Genomic DNA, 17,195 nt, shown 5'->3' with positions numbered 1-17,195 from the left:
CCATAAACTATTTTCTTTGAGATATGAGAAAAAAGATGAGAGCAAATGAATCCTCTTTGTTCGAGATAATTATTATGCCATCTTGCTTTTTCCAAGTTCTTGCTCAGGTTTGGCTGCAAGTATAGGCATTTTGGTCAAGTGCTTGCCCTCGGGAGCCGTGGGGCTGAAGCTGGAAATGTGCAGTTTAATATTTCTCCCTGCTTTCTAGGATTGTGAGGTCTTAAGTTACAACTCTTCCATCTCACCTGATTCTTGATGCACTAAGCACAACTGGGAATTCACTGGCTAGAACAGGGCTTCCGCTTCATCAATATAAATAATGAAAACAAATGTTTTTCTTTCAATAGTAACAGGAAGAGAATGTCAGTGATTGTTCGAACTCCAGCAGGACAACTGCGTCTCTACTGCAAAGGAGCTGTGAGTAATCATACCACTTCAATGGAGAGCTAATACTACCAGTTATTGTTTCAACAGCTGTGACTGATGCTGGCACTTCATGTCTCATGCATAATACCAGTTGGCTTTTTGTTTAGGACCAAGTGATTTAGGAGGTCTGTAATTCCTTCTTTGACTTCTTTTGCAGGCAAGTTGTTAGGCTGTTTACTACCCGAGTGAAATCCTGAAACTAATGGGAACAGTACCCTTAACTTAAGCAAAGGCTGGATTTCACTCAGCCGTGCAGCAGGAATTCAGGAGCTAGACAAAATGCTGCTGTCTAAAGCTGTAATACTAACTTCTGCTTTCAAGTGGTTGGCTCTTGATCTGGCTCTCTCACATCTCTGCACCTGCTGTTATTTGTCATCATGTCTTGCACCAAGTTATGTTTCTGTCTTCACTGATGAGCAGTAACTTAGCAAAATATAAAGGCTGTAAAACAGCATTCTCCACAGCCAAAGTGTGGTTCTGATTTCAGTGGAAATCATGGAGATGATTTTTTGCATCAGGGAAAACTTCCTAACTTCCGGTAAGGATCTGGTTTACTTGACACATAGGCTTGGTGCACTGCTCTGCTTCAGTTTAACTCCTCTGTTACGGTAAAAATGGTGCTAGCTTCAAGCTAATGTAGAATGTAGGAATTAAGCCTACTTTTGCTACTTAGTACTTTAAAGTTGTGTGAATAGTAACTTCTCACTGGCTTGCACCTGTTTGTGTTCAATCACTGCTATTACTGTGCCTTTGTTAACAGCTCCTTGTAGACTGGCAGTGAAAAGGATGGAAAACAGGAGTTAAAAACTTCTTGCTGTCTTTGGTTTGAGCAGGATCAGATGTCCGATATGCTAATTACTACAACCCTTCTGCTCCCTTACGGTGTTTCATTTTATATGTTCTGCTGCATCCACTGCTCATCTAAACCTTACTCTGTGTATTCTACATGAAGCCTACCAGGTTCTGATGAAAATGTCCTATCCGGACACTTAGATCATAAATTTCTTGTTTTCTGTGCCTCCATTCTGTGATGGATGTAGGCCTGCACACTTAGTTTGCTTTAGAGTCTGTATTTAAGCACATTTAGGGTTTGCATATTTTACATAATGTAGCGTCTTAATCTGGTAGTCACATGATAAAACGAGACAGGTAGATGATGCTGCTGCATTTTGATTACTTCTGTTACTTGTGTACAAAAGTATTTCAATTGGCATTTGATTTAGAAGAAGTTGCAAGAAGAAGGTTTTTCTACCTTCAGTTTGTAAACATCAATGGGAATCTTTTCTGGAAAGGATTGCAAGAAGATTACAATGAGTGCTGAATAAAAGACAACATACATACTCTGAAAAAACAGTACGTTTGCTTAATTCACAACAGGGTGTTCTGTTTAAGGGAGGATTACATGATGGAAAGTGTAGAGGCATAGTGTACTTCTGTGTCTGCTATGTGAAGTAGTTGTGCTCTTATATCTGCCACTGGGCACAGCTCACATGATTATTCAAACCAGTCTCTCTCAAACCTGAATACATTACTGATGTAAGCAAGTCCAGCCAGGTAACTTCAGTTGAGCTGGTAAATATACAAGTACAAACTTCATATGTAGACTTACTCTATTGTAATGAATTTGCTTTTAATAGGATAATGTAATTTTTGAGAGGCTTTCGAAAGATTCCCAGTATATGGAGCAAACACTGTGCCATCTTGAGTACTTCGCCACAGAAGGTAAGAGAAGCAGCATATCAAAAGAATCCAGTTTATTAGATTGTGTCCTGTTATCTAAGCTTTCTAGTGCCAAATAAGATGTATATAAGATGTTGTATATTCAAAATTGGCATGTAGCAGCAGATTATCAACTTCTAAGATAAATAGACCTGAGGAAATTTGTGCCCTACTTCTGCTTCTGTGTAATTTCAGTACAGAAATGGAATTTGGAAGGAGTTGGAGCTGTTTATTTGTTATTAAATGAAGGAACCTGAGTTGTATTTTCCAATTTAATTTGAGTAACTGGTATTTTACCACTGTAAAAAGTTGGATGACAAAGTCTCTAGCTTTATGAAGCAGATTGATAATGTGAACATACTGAGATGCCTGGAGGACACAAGATGAATTGAGGTGGTCTCAAGGCCTTTGACTGATCTAACACCTCTGTTCACAGGAAAGCACTTGGCTTTGTTCCCTTTTCTGTGCTAGGATAAAATATTGACGTTATAGTAAAAATATGAATGAATTGTTTCTCTCTTAAATCTGAAACTGTTATTTATTCAGCCTTAGTTGTTTTTTTTTTTTTTTGAGACTCCCACATCGTAGTAATGAAACCTTTGTGTTTCATGGCATGTATTCCTTTCTGCCTGACTTCATGCTAGAAAAAAAATCTATACTTTTGCATATAAATTTTGGTCCATAGCCTAAATTGGTTGTCATACATCACAGGCCCAATTCTCTGTGTATATAACTGCTATTAATAATGGAGTTGTAAGCATACACTGAAGGAGAAAACATTGAGGGAAATGAAATGTGCAGAGTAACATGCTCGATCATATGTAGTCAGTTCTTTGTTTAATTTGATCTTTAAATAAAGAATAGCAAGCTTGTTTGATGTGTAAACAAAACATGATGGAAGATGATTCTTTTGTTGCTCTAGTAAGTAATTCTAGAATGCAATACTGAAAATTAGGGAGAAGCTTGTACCCATTAGGCTCTCTTGATTTGCACCAGGATTAGTGACCTGTATGAGCCATATGCCTGTTCAGTATTTGTGGAAATAAATGGATAAAAAAAATTGTACATAAAACTAGGATTCACCAGTTTGCAGTGAGCTTCAGTGACAGGGGTAGAATTTAGTGTTCATTAGGCCATTTTGCAGATATTCAGTCACTGCATATATTAAAATTACACTGTATTGTTTTGTAGGTCTGAGGACTTTGTGCATTGCTTATGCTGATCTGTCAGAAAACTCTTACAGAGAATGGCTGAACGTCTATAACGAAGCCAGTATACTTTTGAAAGACAGAACTCAGAAGTTGGAAGAATGCTATGAGATCATTGAGAAGGTGAGACATTTTTTTGAGGGTCAAATGCAGATTGCTTTTGCATGCAGTTTGGGCTTCATACAATACAACCAATAGTTCTTTTCAGCTGCAGAAGAATGGAAATGTATTCTTAATTGAAGACCTTCTACCAGTCTAACTTGGTAGCAGAACTGATACAATCAGCATGTTGCATCAAGTTCTCACTTGCTAATACATGAAGAGAAGCTGCTTCTTTTTTGTAGGACAGTCACACGTGAGGTTTTCTGAGGGATGTTTCAGACACTACAGGCATCCCGTGTGCTCTGTGTGGCCTGCAGCTCAAACACTGCTCCTTTCATGTGACTGTTGAACTAGTAATTCTGAAAGTTTAAGGCGGGTGTGAGAGGAAGTTTTAACTGATCACTCATCTGATGAAGTGTTAAGATGTCAACGCTAGGGGCCAGTGTTCGATATTTACTGATCTTTTATTTGCTGTCTGAAAGTGCAGGTAGTTGGCTTGTTTCATCTGCATTTGTTCATGCTTTTTCCCCCTTGCTCTGGGTATTTCACTGATTTTTGTTCAGTGGTTTATTTTAAACACTTGTTGAATTTAAATTGCTTTTGTTAATATTAACAGTGCAATTCAAATTCCAGAGCTCTCTTCATTGGTTATTCAAGTTATTTGAGACAGAATAAGGGAGAAGACTGAGACTAGGGTGGGAGCCAGCTTTAGTGGAGTAAGGGAAACACTCCAGCAGCTCATGAAGGGGTAGCTGAAGGTTAGGTCTTGCTTTTCAAACTGATTTCTGATGTGTCATCTTCTGTTGGCTGATCAGTAACAGTGTTGTTATCTAAGCATTGATTTTGAAGGCTTATGTAGCTTTTTGGCTTCCTGTTTCCTGCATTTTACTGTCATATTTTCTTATTTCACATGTGAAAAATTATCATGAGTGATCGACCCATTGACATGAGGTTGATTCTCTAACTTGAAGATGTTTTCTCAATCCTTAAAACATTTTTTGCTGTCTACCTTCTGCCTCCTTTCATAATTTAACATCTTGAAAAATGGGTAGCCACAAGTGGGTTTTTGATATGGAGTTTTGAACTTTGTAGCACCATATTGGAAGGAAAAAAATCGACTATATTCCTTTCATGTTAGTTTACTTGCTGGTCAGCAAGTGAGCAAGGAATTGCACTGGAAACTTAGATTTTTCTCAGAGTTTGTGTTTCCCCGGTTAATTCCCTGCTATAAAGGATTTTATTTTTTTCTAGATAATAAACTGAGATGTAGTATAACTGTTTTAACACACCAACTTTGCATTTAAGGGGTTTAAATAAGAGTGGGAGTGGTATTTTCAGTCTGACTGAGGTCACTGGATCATAGTGCAGGTGTGTGTAGAGACAATCTTCAGCTGTCTTTTTGGGTACCCATAAATTGGCTGAGAGGGCTTTAACAGGTGTAATAGTAACTCCTTGCTCAGGTAGCTTGGCCACTCCCAGCACTATGCTTTCATGTGTAATCACTTAAGAGGTAGATTTGGGAACACAGGAGAGCTGCAGTTACACATTTGGACTGTGTTTGTTATGTACAAATGTTGCTTGTATTAATAGGGCTAATGTTTTACCAAAACTCAAACGAGTTTTAAAGTAATTTACTTTAAAAAGTAAATGTTAAAAAGTAAAAGTAAATGGGTCATGGGAGTTCATACTACTGCCTTTATCTACTGAACGTCTCTTAACAAAACTTATTTGTTGTCATGGCTTACATTAATTAACGTCTGGTTACATGCCTGTATGGGTGACAGCTTCCCCTTCAGTTATTTATGCATACATAGATAAATAGAAGCAAGAATTGCTGTAATGTTCTCTTCATCTATTTTTGCTAATTAAAAAAAATAGTCCTTGCAAACATTGTCTGCCCAGTTCCTGAAATGGAGCATATGCCTAAACTCAATTTATACCCATTTCTTTTAAATGGAACATTTTTGCATGTCTAAGCAATCATTAATAGTACTTCTAATGTTAAAATTGGATAACTGGATTATGCCTTTTGACAAGGTGTATTTCTTTGGTATTTCTGCCAACCTGAACTTTTTTTTTTCCTGTGATGTTGCCAAATCTCTTCAAGCAATCACTCTACAATTGCATATGAATATGGTTTATTCTGTAGTATTAAGTCGTTGTGTGAGACATTCTTTTGTGGCACACATCTGTATTAGACTACGGGTACTTGGATTGATTAATGTCCATACCACTTCTATTCCACAGATGTAGTGATTATATCCATAAATAGTTAGAATAATTTTTGCTTTGAGTGATTGTATCCAGTTTGTGCGTACATTTCATGGGAGGGAAGTTAGTTTCAATGATGTGATGCCAGGTGACTTTTGTTTTGTGAGCTTAAGAAACAATCTGTGACCACTCATCATGTTGCTACAGTGATTACTGAATATTCTAGTGTATATGTTCATCCACAGGATAGTTTTGGAGTTGTGTAACTTCGATTAATTGCTCTTGAAACACTGCCAGCTTTTTCTGATCATAAACACCAGGTTCCATTCTATGCATCCTGAAATGTGTGTGCTGGGAAAGTAGAATAGGCACACACAAATCTACTGCAGTATGTATTGCTTGTCAAAAAGCTGTATTAGCAATGAGGCACAACATGTTTTTAATTCCCTGTTTTTAGAGTATTCCAAACAGAGATTTATCCTAAGAAACCAATCCCTCAAATTCTTTCTTTCAGGATTTACTGCTTCTTGGAGCTACAGCCATTGAAGACCGCCTGCAAGCAGGTGTTCCTGAAACAATAGCCACACTAATGAAGGCAGAAATTAAGATATGGATTCTGACAGGGGACAAACAGGAAACAGCTCTCAACATAGGTATTCTTCTTGGTTACATCAAATTTGTCTGAGATGTAGCAGGTTACATAGCAGATGTGATGTGTGGATGTTTAAAACAAAACCAGACCTGATTTGTACTCAGAGCCTGGCTCCTTGGTAGCTGATAGGCTTGAGGAAGCCTTTATTTTTGGAAAGCTGGGAATTTTGGATTGGAAGCTTTGCACTGAATGTCAGGCTGTGCGGAGCTGTTGGAGAGGGTCCGGAGGAGGGTCATGAAGATGATCAGAGGGCTGGGGCATCCCCTGTGTGAAGACAGGCTGATGGAGCTGGGCTTGTTCAGCCTGGGAAAGAGAAGGCTGTGAGGAGACCTCTTTGCAGCCTTACAATATTTAAAAGGAGATTCTAGAGGAGGAAGATCAACTTTTTACTTGGGTAGGACAAGGGCAGATGATTTTAATGTCGAGGAGGGAGGGTTTAGATTGCATGTCAGGGGGAAGTTCTTTGCAGAGAGAGTGGTGAGGTGCTGGAATAGGCTGCCCAGTGAGGCTGTGGATGCTCTGTCCATGGAGGTGTTCAAGACCAGGCTGGAGGTGGCCACGAGCAGCCTGATCTAGTATCAGATCTAGAGGTTGGTGGCCCCGCCTGTGGCAGAGGGGTTAGAACTTAATGATCTGTGGGGTCCCTTCCAACCTGAGCCATTCTGTGATTCTATGATATGCAGCTTTTGTTAATGTGGAAAGAGACTCTGACTTAGCTTTTGGTGAACTGCACTTCTTGAAATGTATGAAAAAGAAGATAATTCTGTGTACGGATGGAAAGTAGAGGACTCAGTCAGTCTATAATGTTTTAGTTTTACTGTGCATTGTGTCTCAATTTATTTCACAGTCATTCTTATGGACTGCCTTTACTTGATTTCAGTAGTTTGGAATATGATGGGTAAAATGGGTGTAACTTACAACTTGTTGCAAGTTTTGTTTGTGAAAGTAGGTGAATGCTTGAATAACTAACTACTCATGCTGTTACTTTCATGTATCTACTAGTCAAGTATATCGTAATCATAGTCTTAATAGAAAGCTGTTGTTGCTATTGAATATATGGATAGTTTAATATGGATTGTTTGTCAAGGCACAAGACAGGTGTTCTTATGTCTCCAACTTACTGATGTATCTTAGCTTACAAAATACTGTTTGTAATTTAAGACCCAATCCACATGTACAGTTACATTTCAGGTATTGTATGCAGTCTTGAGAATAGAAGTATTTTCAGATCCTCACAGTGTGTGGCAGTGATGCTTACTGTCTCCTGCTTGCTTTATGGATATGCTTATGTACTTAGGTCTTCTTCAACTCTTGGTGGTCACGTTGAGGAGCTGAAATACTTTGTTCTTCTGGTTTGCTGCTGATTCTTTGGTCTTCAGAGTCTGCATGTGCAACTGTTGTCTTTAATCGCATGATTGACTTCTTTAAAGAGTGATGCTTCACCTTGCTGTGGGGTGGTTGCATGCCTTCCACTCAGTTGTGTTCCAGTTTTGCAGACTGAGTGTGTTCATAGTGGGTTTTAATACTGATCAGACATTGCAACTTAGTACAGGAAATATGAGTTCTGGTTTCAGAAATGTCTTCAAGCATGACATAGTGTGCTTTCTGTTTTTAGCTGCTGAAGCTGTTGTTAGCCAGTCTCTGCAAAGAGCTCTACAATGCTTTGCAGGGATCTGACATTGTAATTCTCTTACAGAATCAAATCTCCTTTGCCTTTTAGCGACTATTACTCTGAAAACTGTGACAGACTTCTGTTGGTAGGCTCCCGGGAAATCTGAACTGATGCATTCTAGCCAGTAACTCATGCTACACTAGTTGTACATATGAAAGGCCCTAAAATCGTGTTCAGTAGCCATAAGCTGGGAGTCACCCATAATGTCTCTTTGTGCCTCTGTTTCACTTACCTTGACTCCATATCTTCACATTATAGTGCATGTGTAACCTGAAAGTCATGAAGCCACAGGTCCACGTGTATGTCTGCTTTCTGTTTTCCTTACCTTCTTCAGGCCTCTCCTGGAATACTTCTGTGATTTTTCTGTTGTGGAAATTGAAGCAATGCCAGTGAGCTTGTCTGTCCCACAGCGAAGCTGGAGCAGGGCGTATGTGCCCTCTGTAAACACAGAGGATAAATGTTCTTGCCTCAGATGTATTCTGTATGCCTGCAGTGCGAGTGTGCCTGTGGGCTATGATCTTGAACTTTGGTTCAAGCAGGTTTTCTCCCAGGACACTTGAAGGGAAACAAGTCCCAGAAGTACTTGATTCATCTGCTTCATGGGCTTTTAGTCAGACTTTTAAGTTTAAGACCCAGACAGCAATTCACAAGTGTCGATTGACATTTTATATCTGGCATTGAGCCAGCAGTTGATCAAGTCAAAAGCATTGACAAAAATATGCCCTGATCTCAGACAGCCTGTTTTTGTCTGTGTTGTTAGTTCTGCCAGGAATAACTATTATAAAACTTCCTAAATAAAATAGGACTACAAAATTTGCATGTAACTTTATGATTTCCAGATTCTTTTATACCATTGTTAGATTTTGACATCTTCACAGTCCTAAAATTGTGCGTTATGCGTAGATCTCCTATAGAATATTGGGCTTAACTTGTACCCTCCTATTCTAAGCTTGATCTCACTCTTGTTGAATGTGATGACAGTGCACAAAATGGTCTCTTCTGACTCTGTGACTCCCAAGTCAGACCAAGTTAGCATTTTCCAGAGTTCTTTTTCTAGCTCCAGTTGTCAACTGGCGTCTTGTTAGATTTGAAAAACTTAAAATGAAGCAATGAGCAGCAGTTTAGAAACTACAGCTTGCCGTTGCAGCTGCTTTTCCAATCAAATGCTCTTAGAAAATCCACTTGAATTAGTTATGCTGAATTTGTAACAGCCTGCTGAATGAGGCTATTGCTGTTCCCTGGTGAAAGAATATCCCTGACATGGAGCAAAATGGTTAAGTTTGTAATATCCTCCTTTTCACCCCAGTAGAAATAAGGAAGTAGTTCTTCAGCCTGGGACTAACTTTCAGAAATGGCAAACTTTGAACTGACTTCTCTTCCCAAGTCAGTGTTTTGTCTGTACGGGTTGTGACTTCCTTTCTCAATTCTGTGCTCCTACCTAAAAGACCTTTCCAGTGACGTAGGCTGTCTGCAAAGCTTTCGTGTTGCAGGTTGCATTTTACTAGCATATATTTAATCTCTTTCCCAATGGTTTCCATATCATTCTCCATCTTTCTGCATAGCAGAAAGTAAACCTTAGCTTATTAACACATGTAAGATGATTAAGTTTCTGCAAGGCTGCATCTGATACTTGTATTCTACACAGCTGTGAAAATGGAATAGAAACAGAACTTCTGCAGGTAGTCATGTACTGTCTGAAGGTGACTGTATGATACAATTATGCCTTCCACAAAGAAAGATGAGGGATTTTCTTGACAGAAGTCATTGATACAGGTGTGTCAGCCCTGGATTACACCTAGAAAACCAGCCCGATTATAAAAAATGCTGTAGCCTCAATAAATGGTTTGTAGTGCAGTTGACCAGCCTATATGGCCTTCCTTAGGAACCAAAAATCTCACAGAAAACAGTTTCATGCCTCAATTTTCTCTTGCCGATGGGAGTTACGGAGAGGGACTTATTTTTGATACTGACTGTGGTTCTACTGGCAGTGGTTCCCTTTGGAACATTACTCTTATATTGTAGTAGTATACTACTTCATTTAAGACACGTGAAAGGACAAAAAAAGCCCTACGGCTCTTCCATAGTCCTCATTTCACAACCATTATCACTTTCTGTGATTCATTTTGATGCAAAAGCATGGTAGAACTGTGAAATAGTTTGATTGTGTTTTCTTTCCTTGCGTGGCTTAGTTCAGCAATGAGGCATACGGTTAATGTTTCCATAGACAAGTAGGCCTGTGCTTTATGAATCCGCATGGTAGTGCCATTTGGAAGAGAACTTGTATGTGCTTTGAGAAAGCAGTAGAATTAGTTTACAAATGTTAATTTGCTTCTTCTCATCAGTAGTGATGGAATTACACTGTTTATTCTGTTAGTTCCATGTATGTATATCCTGAATGACTCATTGTCTCAAGTGACAATCAGATGAAGGAGAAGCTGCTGGGTCAGTGTTATTAAGCAGTCCTGCAAACATTAGTTCTTACTATTAGAAAAATAAGAGATTTTTCTGTTTTCAGTATTTCTTCATTTGAATCTTGATGTCCTGCTGCATGTGTTGAACTGCCTTCCGAGTGCTGCTCTGCACTGTGATGACTTGCTGTTTGTTGGTTCCCCACTTCCTCATGAAGAACAGTCTAGTACAGTTTCTTGATGCCTGTAGGAGCTGGTAGGGGCTCTCTGTGTATCACCTGAACAGTGTTTTTTGATGGATCTCAGGACCACCTTCCTCACTAAAGTCCCACTACATGCTGAGGCGAAGTGGAGTGTGATGCAGTGATGTGTGCTGATGCAGCGTGTGTGCTTCCAGCTGTACGATGGGGGTGTAACTGACTTCTCATCCACTCCTGCAAAGTGGTGGAGGTCATTCAGGTTTCATAAGGATGAATGAAGTTTATGTATAGGAATGATTATTTTTACCATAGAGATACAGCATATCTCTTAAGAAATTTTGTATTTTCTTTGATCAAAATGTGTTAAGCAGTATATTTGAAACTGCAGATAAAATGGAGACTCTATTGCTAATAAACATTAAGTTGGGATCTGGCCAATAAACATCAAGTTGGAGTGTGGCCTTAACCTTCCAGTAGCCTGCCTGGTGGGAGCCACTACTCAGATGTAAATCGTAATCTGACTCAGAACTTCCTTTTGAGTTCAACTGTAATACTTCTTTAAAAATCTAATTCTTGTTTCATTTCTTTTGCAGGGTACTCTTGCAAACTCATTTCACAGAGCATGTCTCTCATCCTGGTCAATGAAGATTCCCTAGATGTAAGTAACTAAGTAAATTCCAGTGTAATTCTTGACCAAATGAGGTATCACTCAGAAAATGGGAAGTTGCTGGGCTTTCTTATTTTGATTCCTCTCATTTGACTTTAGGGGTAGCAAGATTAAACAACTCATTTTAGGAAGCCACTAATGATCACATATCAAGCATGCTAAATAAAATGTGTTGTACCAAATATGCTTCTGTGGTCTCTGATCACAAGCTGTACAAATAAAACTGAAGTCTCAGAACAAGGAGCTAATTAAATCCATGGGTTTTTACTGGTGAAACTTGCAGTGTGCCTTCAGGAACATAGGATCTGCTATGTGTATAGGAATGAGATGTTTGAAGAAGGGAAAAAGAATTTGAAAAAAAACAGTTTCAGTACAAGAAGCTGTCTTCAGTATTGCTTGAAACAGGTGCAACCAAACCTATGTCTTAGCAAACTATCTTGTGAAGCCCACCTGAGTGCAGCTTCTGAGACCTGAAAATTAGATTAACAAGTGATAGCCATGTTCCTTGGATATGCTTAAATAAATAAGAGTTCAGAAAATTAAAATAATACACTTTATCTTCTGGGGGAGATTCATAAACATTTTTCCAGTTTGCCTGTTTTAGCATCAATGTCAGCACTTGGTATCACTTGAAAACCTGATTGCTATTAGAGGTATTTGTAGGACAGGACAGGACAGAAGATCTATATTAAACAGAATCAGATACTTGCATTTAGAATTCGTAATGTGTCCTGCCTGACACGATAGGCGATGCAAAGGTTGTATTCCTGCATACCAAAGGAATTAATGGATATCTGGAATTCTAGTGGCAGAAAAACAATCGAGAAGCAGCATTTCTCTAGTTGCGTCTGTGTGATTTAGTTAACAGTAGCCTTGACAGAGATTTCAGCTCAGACTCAAATTTTCTAAATCCATCTGTGGCCTCTCATGCTCCAGCATTCTGATTTACCACATCTCAGGAGTTCCAGGAGGAGCCCAAGTGGAGAAGGGCTGCCTCCAGGGGAAGAAAGGCTGCATTACTAGCTTAAGTGCAGCATAATGCACCCTGGTGGAAGCTGTCTCTTGCTGAGTTAGAGAGATGAAGAATGTTACTTCTGCAGCAGAAATTAACTGTCTTCTTTGTTTCTGCATAGTTAAAGTTGTTTAAATAATTCTACTTGGACGAGGAAACTACTTTGCTTTTTTAAATTATTATTGTGTTAGATGTGCCTAGATAGGAGTATGTACATTTGGTTTCAATCAAATATCTTGCTGAAGACTCCCATCTGCTCAGACAAACTTATTCCACTTTTCTACTTATGTATGGCCCCCTCTTTAAGGGAGCTGTTCCCTTCCTGTGGGATCAAAATGCTCTGCTCCTGATGAGTGTTCTGCTGTACTTGGCTGACTGGACCTTTTAACCCAAAAAGTGATGCAGAACCTCAATGGAAAATGAGTAGCTGGTGGTATTATTCCATTGGACAACCAGATTAATGGGTTACAATCATAGGAACAAGAAAACTTCTTTTTAAATGAATTGGGAACTCACCCCAGAATAAGGAAAATGGTTGTGCTTGGTTTTTTGAGTTCCTTATTTTTTCTAAAACTGAGTTAAAGCATGGTTTATGTTTTTTGACCTTAGAAATCAGACTTGTATTCCAATCTAAATCCAAACAAGTCCCTTGAAAATTTCCGGGAGGAACTGATGTGACTCCTGTGGTGCCTGTTTAGAAATAATCAAAGAGTTGTGATTCCTAAAGAAAGGTGTGCAGGTTGAAGATAGAAGTTCTTAATGGGTGAGGGAAAGAAAATGGAGCAATGTTGCTTAGTATTTAGAAATATCTGGAAGTTAGACAAGATGGTCTTCAAGCCACATTAACTTTTTTCACTTCTTGTTTTGAATATAGTGATAGAATTGCGGACAGATTTCTGCTTGTGAGTGTATTGCAGGAGGTGCTAAGTAGTACCTAACAGCTTTAACACTTGCTTCTAAATGGTGACTTCAGGTAATTGGCTAAAAGGACCATGAGAGTGCAGACTAAATAATGAAAGTGGCTTATCCTGTATGCTGTAAGTTTTCTAAGTGTTATTTCTTAAATTTGGTATGTTCTCTATAGCTTTAGGAAAGTAGAAGTTATAGCTAATTTTATCTATGGACTTGGCAACCTTGACATCCGATTGGATCTTTCCGTTGCATAGACAAGCCTTTCTTTCTTGTCTAGAAATATGAGAAAATGGAGGCCTATAACTGCTCTTTGATTCAGTAGATCCAGTTATGTGTTCAGAGTGTTGTTTTAGCAAGAACTCATTGTGTGGCCATTGCTCTTGACCATGATCTGCTCACTTAATGGGAAGGGTATGTGGCTTAGGGAGAAGGCATGCCAACAGTCTCCAAACTCTCCTTCTCAGTCTCCTCCAGATGCATGCCTGACAGCTTTAGTTAATAATCTACATCTCAATATATTCACTAAATGCCAAACTAATTGTAACAAGTGAAATCTGTCTTTACTGTTCCTTTCTTAGCGAAGATCTACAGAAGCAAAAATGACTACTAGACGGGAAACCTAATTGGAAAAAGAAGCAAGAGCTATAGAATATAGCAGTTTTTTTCATAAACACTAAGCTTTCTTGTAAATAAATGTAGTAGCTCTTTTCTGGGAAATTCTGGTAACTTCTAGAGAATTGGGAATCTAAAAGTCTGGATAACTGGATATTAAAATGCATACTTTTTGTAGTGATACAGAAAAAGTAAAATCTTTAGGTTTTTCATCTGTAGGTTTTAATACTGCTCTACACTGTTCTAGTTTTTAAGAGGAAGCAGCCTTCTTCAGTTGTATTACGAACGAGGAAAGAGGTACAATTTTAGAGGAAAAAAAAGTAGACATAGGGTAATAAACTGAGAAGATTAAATGGTCTGGGAAGTTTTGAGGCCAACATAAGGCTTTATGATGGGGCTTAGGTTAATGAGAAAGTCTAAAAAATTATTTAAGTTGATACAAATGCCAGTGTTGAAGTGTTGGCAGATGCTTAATAACACAGATGTGAATCCACACCAAGCAAAGTTATATTGACAGACAAGATTCCAGAATTGCAGGGAACTTCTTGATCATGTGTGAAAAAAGTGTATGAAAATATTACTGAGGTTTTCTACTCTCTCATAGGAAAAGCACTTTGTATAGATGGAGATGTGCAGCCTATTTTAAGTCTTTTGAGGGCTGCACATTTGTATTTCAGGTGTGCAGGGATGGGACTTTGCGTGCCTTACACTCTGCTTTTGGCCTCTGGTGTTACTGCACACTTGCTTAAAGACTCCCATTTGCAGTGCACTGAAGATACTTTACAAGAGTGCTAAAAACTTGGCAAACTAATGTTCTGTGGGGCCTCGTGCATGTCATGTGGTGGTGGGAGAATGGGAAGAAACAATAGAAGGGTTCCATCTGTGCATAGCACACTGATTTCCACAATTTTTAATCTTAGCTGGTATCTTCTGGCTTCCCTTACGTGTGCCAAAAATGAGATCTGAGACTTAGAACAGTTCTAAAAAGAAAAGCTGGGTATCTTTTTTTACGCTTTTCATTTGTGTTGTCATACTACTTTGTAGTCATCACCTCAAGTCTGTGATTACAAAAATGAAAATCTCTCTTCTGGTCCTGTAACTTTAGATAAGTTAGAACTGGAGATGACAAACTTAATCTCAGCTGAGCATGTCTTTGGCAGAGGTTCTGAGGAAGGGGTCATGACTGCTGTTTGAGTGATTTGAGGTTGGAAAGTGATAGTTGTTAAACAGCATCTCCTGTGCAAAGTCAAATTTACTTCAGATGTACCATGCATCAGTATTCTTGGACCATTTCAGCATTAAGTACATAGCCTGTAGAAAATAACCACAGTTAATGTATTGCTGAAATAATGCAGAATCCTTTACAAGCCACTAATAAGTAGATAGGTTTGAGCAAAAAGCAGCAGGTAGAATGTTATCTATTGCTACTTTATTCAAGTTCCTGCTAGACACATTAAAAATGTTTTGTGGAAAATGAGTATTGCTTGTCCTATCTTCTGTTGGCCTCTCATCTGGTACATACTTAAGATAATAGTATTAAGAATTTTTCAGTAAGCACCAAAACTAATGGAAGTTAGTTTATCAGAACTAATGGAAATTTTTATACTCCGGGCATTAAAAAAGAAAAGAGAAACAGAAATACATGATGTCTCAGATGAGCAAAAAGCTCATTGATAGACAGCTGCTGTTCTTTCAAGTGAAGAAAATTGGTGATTACATGGTGTATCATGAGCACATATCTAATAATGACGGTACCTCAGCTAAGATAACTTTATTTTTCTTCCAAAACAGGAGTACAAACTTGTGAACCATATGAATTAGTGCATGAAAAATTCTTTTTATGGCATCAGTCTTAATTTTGAACTGGAGTGGCTCTGTATTTTTTTTTCATGGTCAAGCATTTTTATCACTATTTTTAATGTAGAACTGAACTTAGTGAAGGCAAGCAGTATGTAAAACCCTTACGTGCCTTGTTAATTACTATCACTGGTTCTTTTGATTCTAAGGTAGTTTTATTCAGTTAATTACTGCTTATTTTTCAAGGTTGGATCTCCACAGTTAATAATGGCATGTTGCACCTGTAAGAAATTATCACTACTGTTCAACTTAGCCTAAAATGTATCAATAGAAGTTTCTCACACTGAAATCCTGCTGCATTATATTTAATATATTCTGCCTCTGAAATCCATTAAGGCTAAAAATGAATTTTTACAGGATCCAAGTTGAGCTTAGAGCCTTTAAATATTGATGCCCTTTCCCCCTGTGTGACTTCAACCCCCCTCTTCTGCTCCTTGGCATGCAGCAGCAGGTGAGATGCGATCGAACAACTGTCTTGGGTTGGTTTTGAGAGCTAAAATTTTTTCTAAATCTTGCAGTTGAGGGAAAAATCAATCATTTCTGTTCTCTTTAGAGAACTACTGGGAATAGAAAAGACTAATCCCTAGCTTGATTCTTCTGAATTCTAGAAACTTAGCATAATGATCTGCAAATGTTTATCCCTTGTAGACCTAACTATATGCATACATATGTTCACTTGATTTTTCTTTCCTTTTCATAATAAAGCTTCTTCAAGTGAAAATATTTTGGGCAGTGGATTTGCATTTAGTGTAGTTCTTGGATTCAGTTTCTGCTTAATTAAATAGGAAATGCCATAAAGTCATCTCATGCAGCTCTTAACCTGGACAGAAGTTTTTTGTTGGCATGTCACTGATGTTGAATTGTGAAAGCCATGAGAGGGAAAGCCAAAAAAAAGGAAATCAGATGAGCCAACAGACCCTGGAAAGCTTGAGATGAATCCTGAATGGTAAATCCTTGTGGTGGTGTTTTGTTTTGTTTTGTTTTTTATATTTTGATTCACTAGAAAGGAGAGCTGCAAACTGTATCATTTGGATCTCTCATTGAGTTGTATATAACAGTAGAGGAAGGGCAAAACTAGAGGGAATGATTCTGAACTTGTGTAGTATTTTGCTATACAGTAATTTTGTTAATAGAAATGGAGCTACGTGGTAGTATGTGTCCTGCAGAATTAATGTGCCTGGTCTCAGAATTAATGTCCAATTACTATATAGATGTGTATTTAACCACAAACTGATGCTCCTGTGCAAGAAGGGGCACAATGCCAGTGTCTGTGATAGTAATTTGCCTAAAGGAGCAAGAAGAGAAGCAGAAGCTGGCGTCCTTCATTCTGTGATTGCTCAGCTGTGTCTTTTGCATACTTGGTTGTTTGGATGAGCCATTAAACATGAGTAGAAAAAAATCTGTTCCTGCTACCATGGTATTGTATATCGTTATTTAAAACAACACCACCAAAAAAGATCAACAACAAAACCAACAAACAACCAAGTAACTCTGCAGTACAATTTGGTGTTCCCTGTTAGTGTGGATACTTTGAAGA

At 38.4% G+C, this 17,195-nt stretch overlaps 1 protein-coding gene across 1 annotated transcript in view; it reads left to right on the top strand.

Moving 5' to 3' along the window:
• The window catches only part of ATP8A2 (ATPase phospholipid transporting 8A2), a 275,818-nt gene that overhangs the window by 44,550 nt on the left and 214,073 nt on the right, over positions 1 to 17,195 (top strand). Inside the window, exons 19-23 of the mRNA XM_065730191.1 lie at positions 348 to 417; positions 2,064 to 2,148; positions 3,337 to 3,476; positions 6,181 to 6,319; positions 11,192 to 11,256. Of these exons, the coding sequence (XP_065586263.1) occupies positions 348 to 417; positions 2,064 to 2,148; positions 3,337 to 3,476; positions 6,181 to 6,319; positions 11,192 to 11,256 (499 nt within the window). The remainder of the gene's footprint in view (positions 1 to 347; positions 418 to 2,063; positions 2,149 to 3,336; positions 3,477 to 6,180; positions 6,320 to 11,191; positions 11,257 to 17,195) is intronic.

The sequence above is a fragment of the Cyrtonyx montezumae genome, unplaced genomic scaffold, assembly GCF_038088225.1.
Source record: "Cyrtonyx montezumae isolate F1298 unplaced genomic scaffold, pur_monq_1.0 scaffold_12, whole genome shotgun sequence".
NCBI classification, from domain to species: Eukaryota; Metazoa; Chordata; class Aves; order Galliformes; family Odontophoridae; genus Cyrtonyx; species Cyrtonyx montezumae.
The sequence above is the reverse complement of the archived record's forward strand: the minus strand, read 5'-3'. Positions and strand labels throughout refer to the sequence as shown.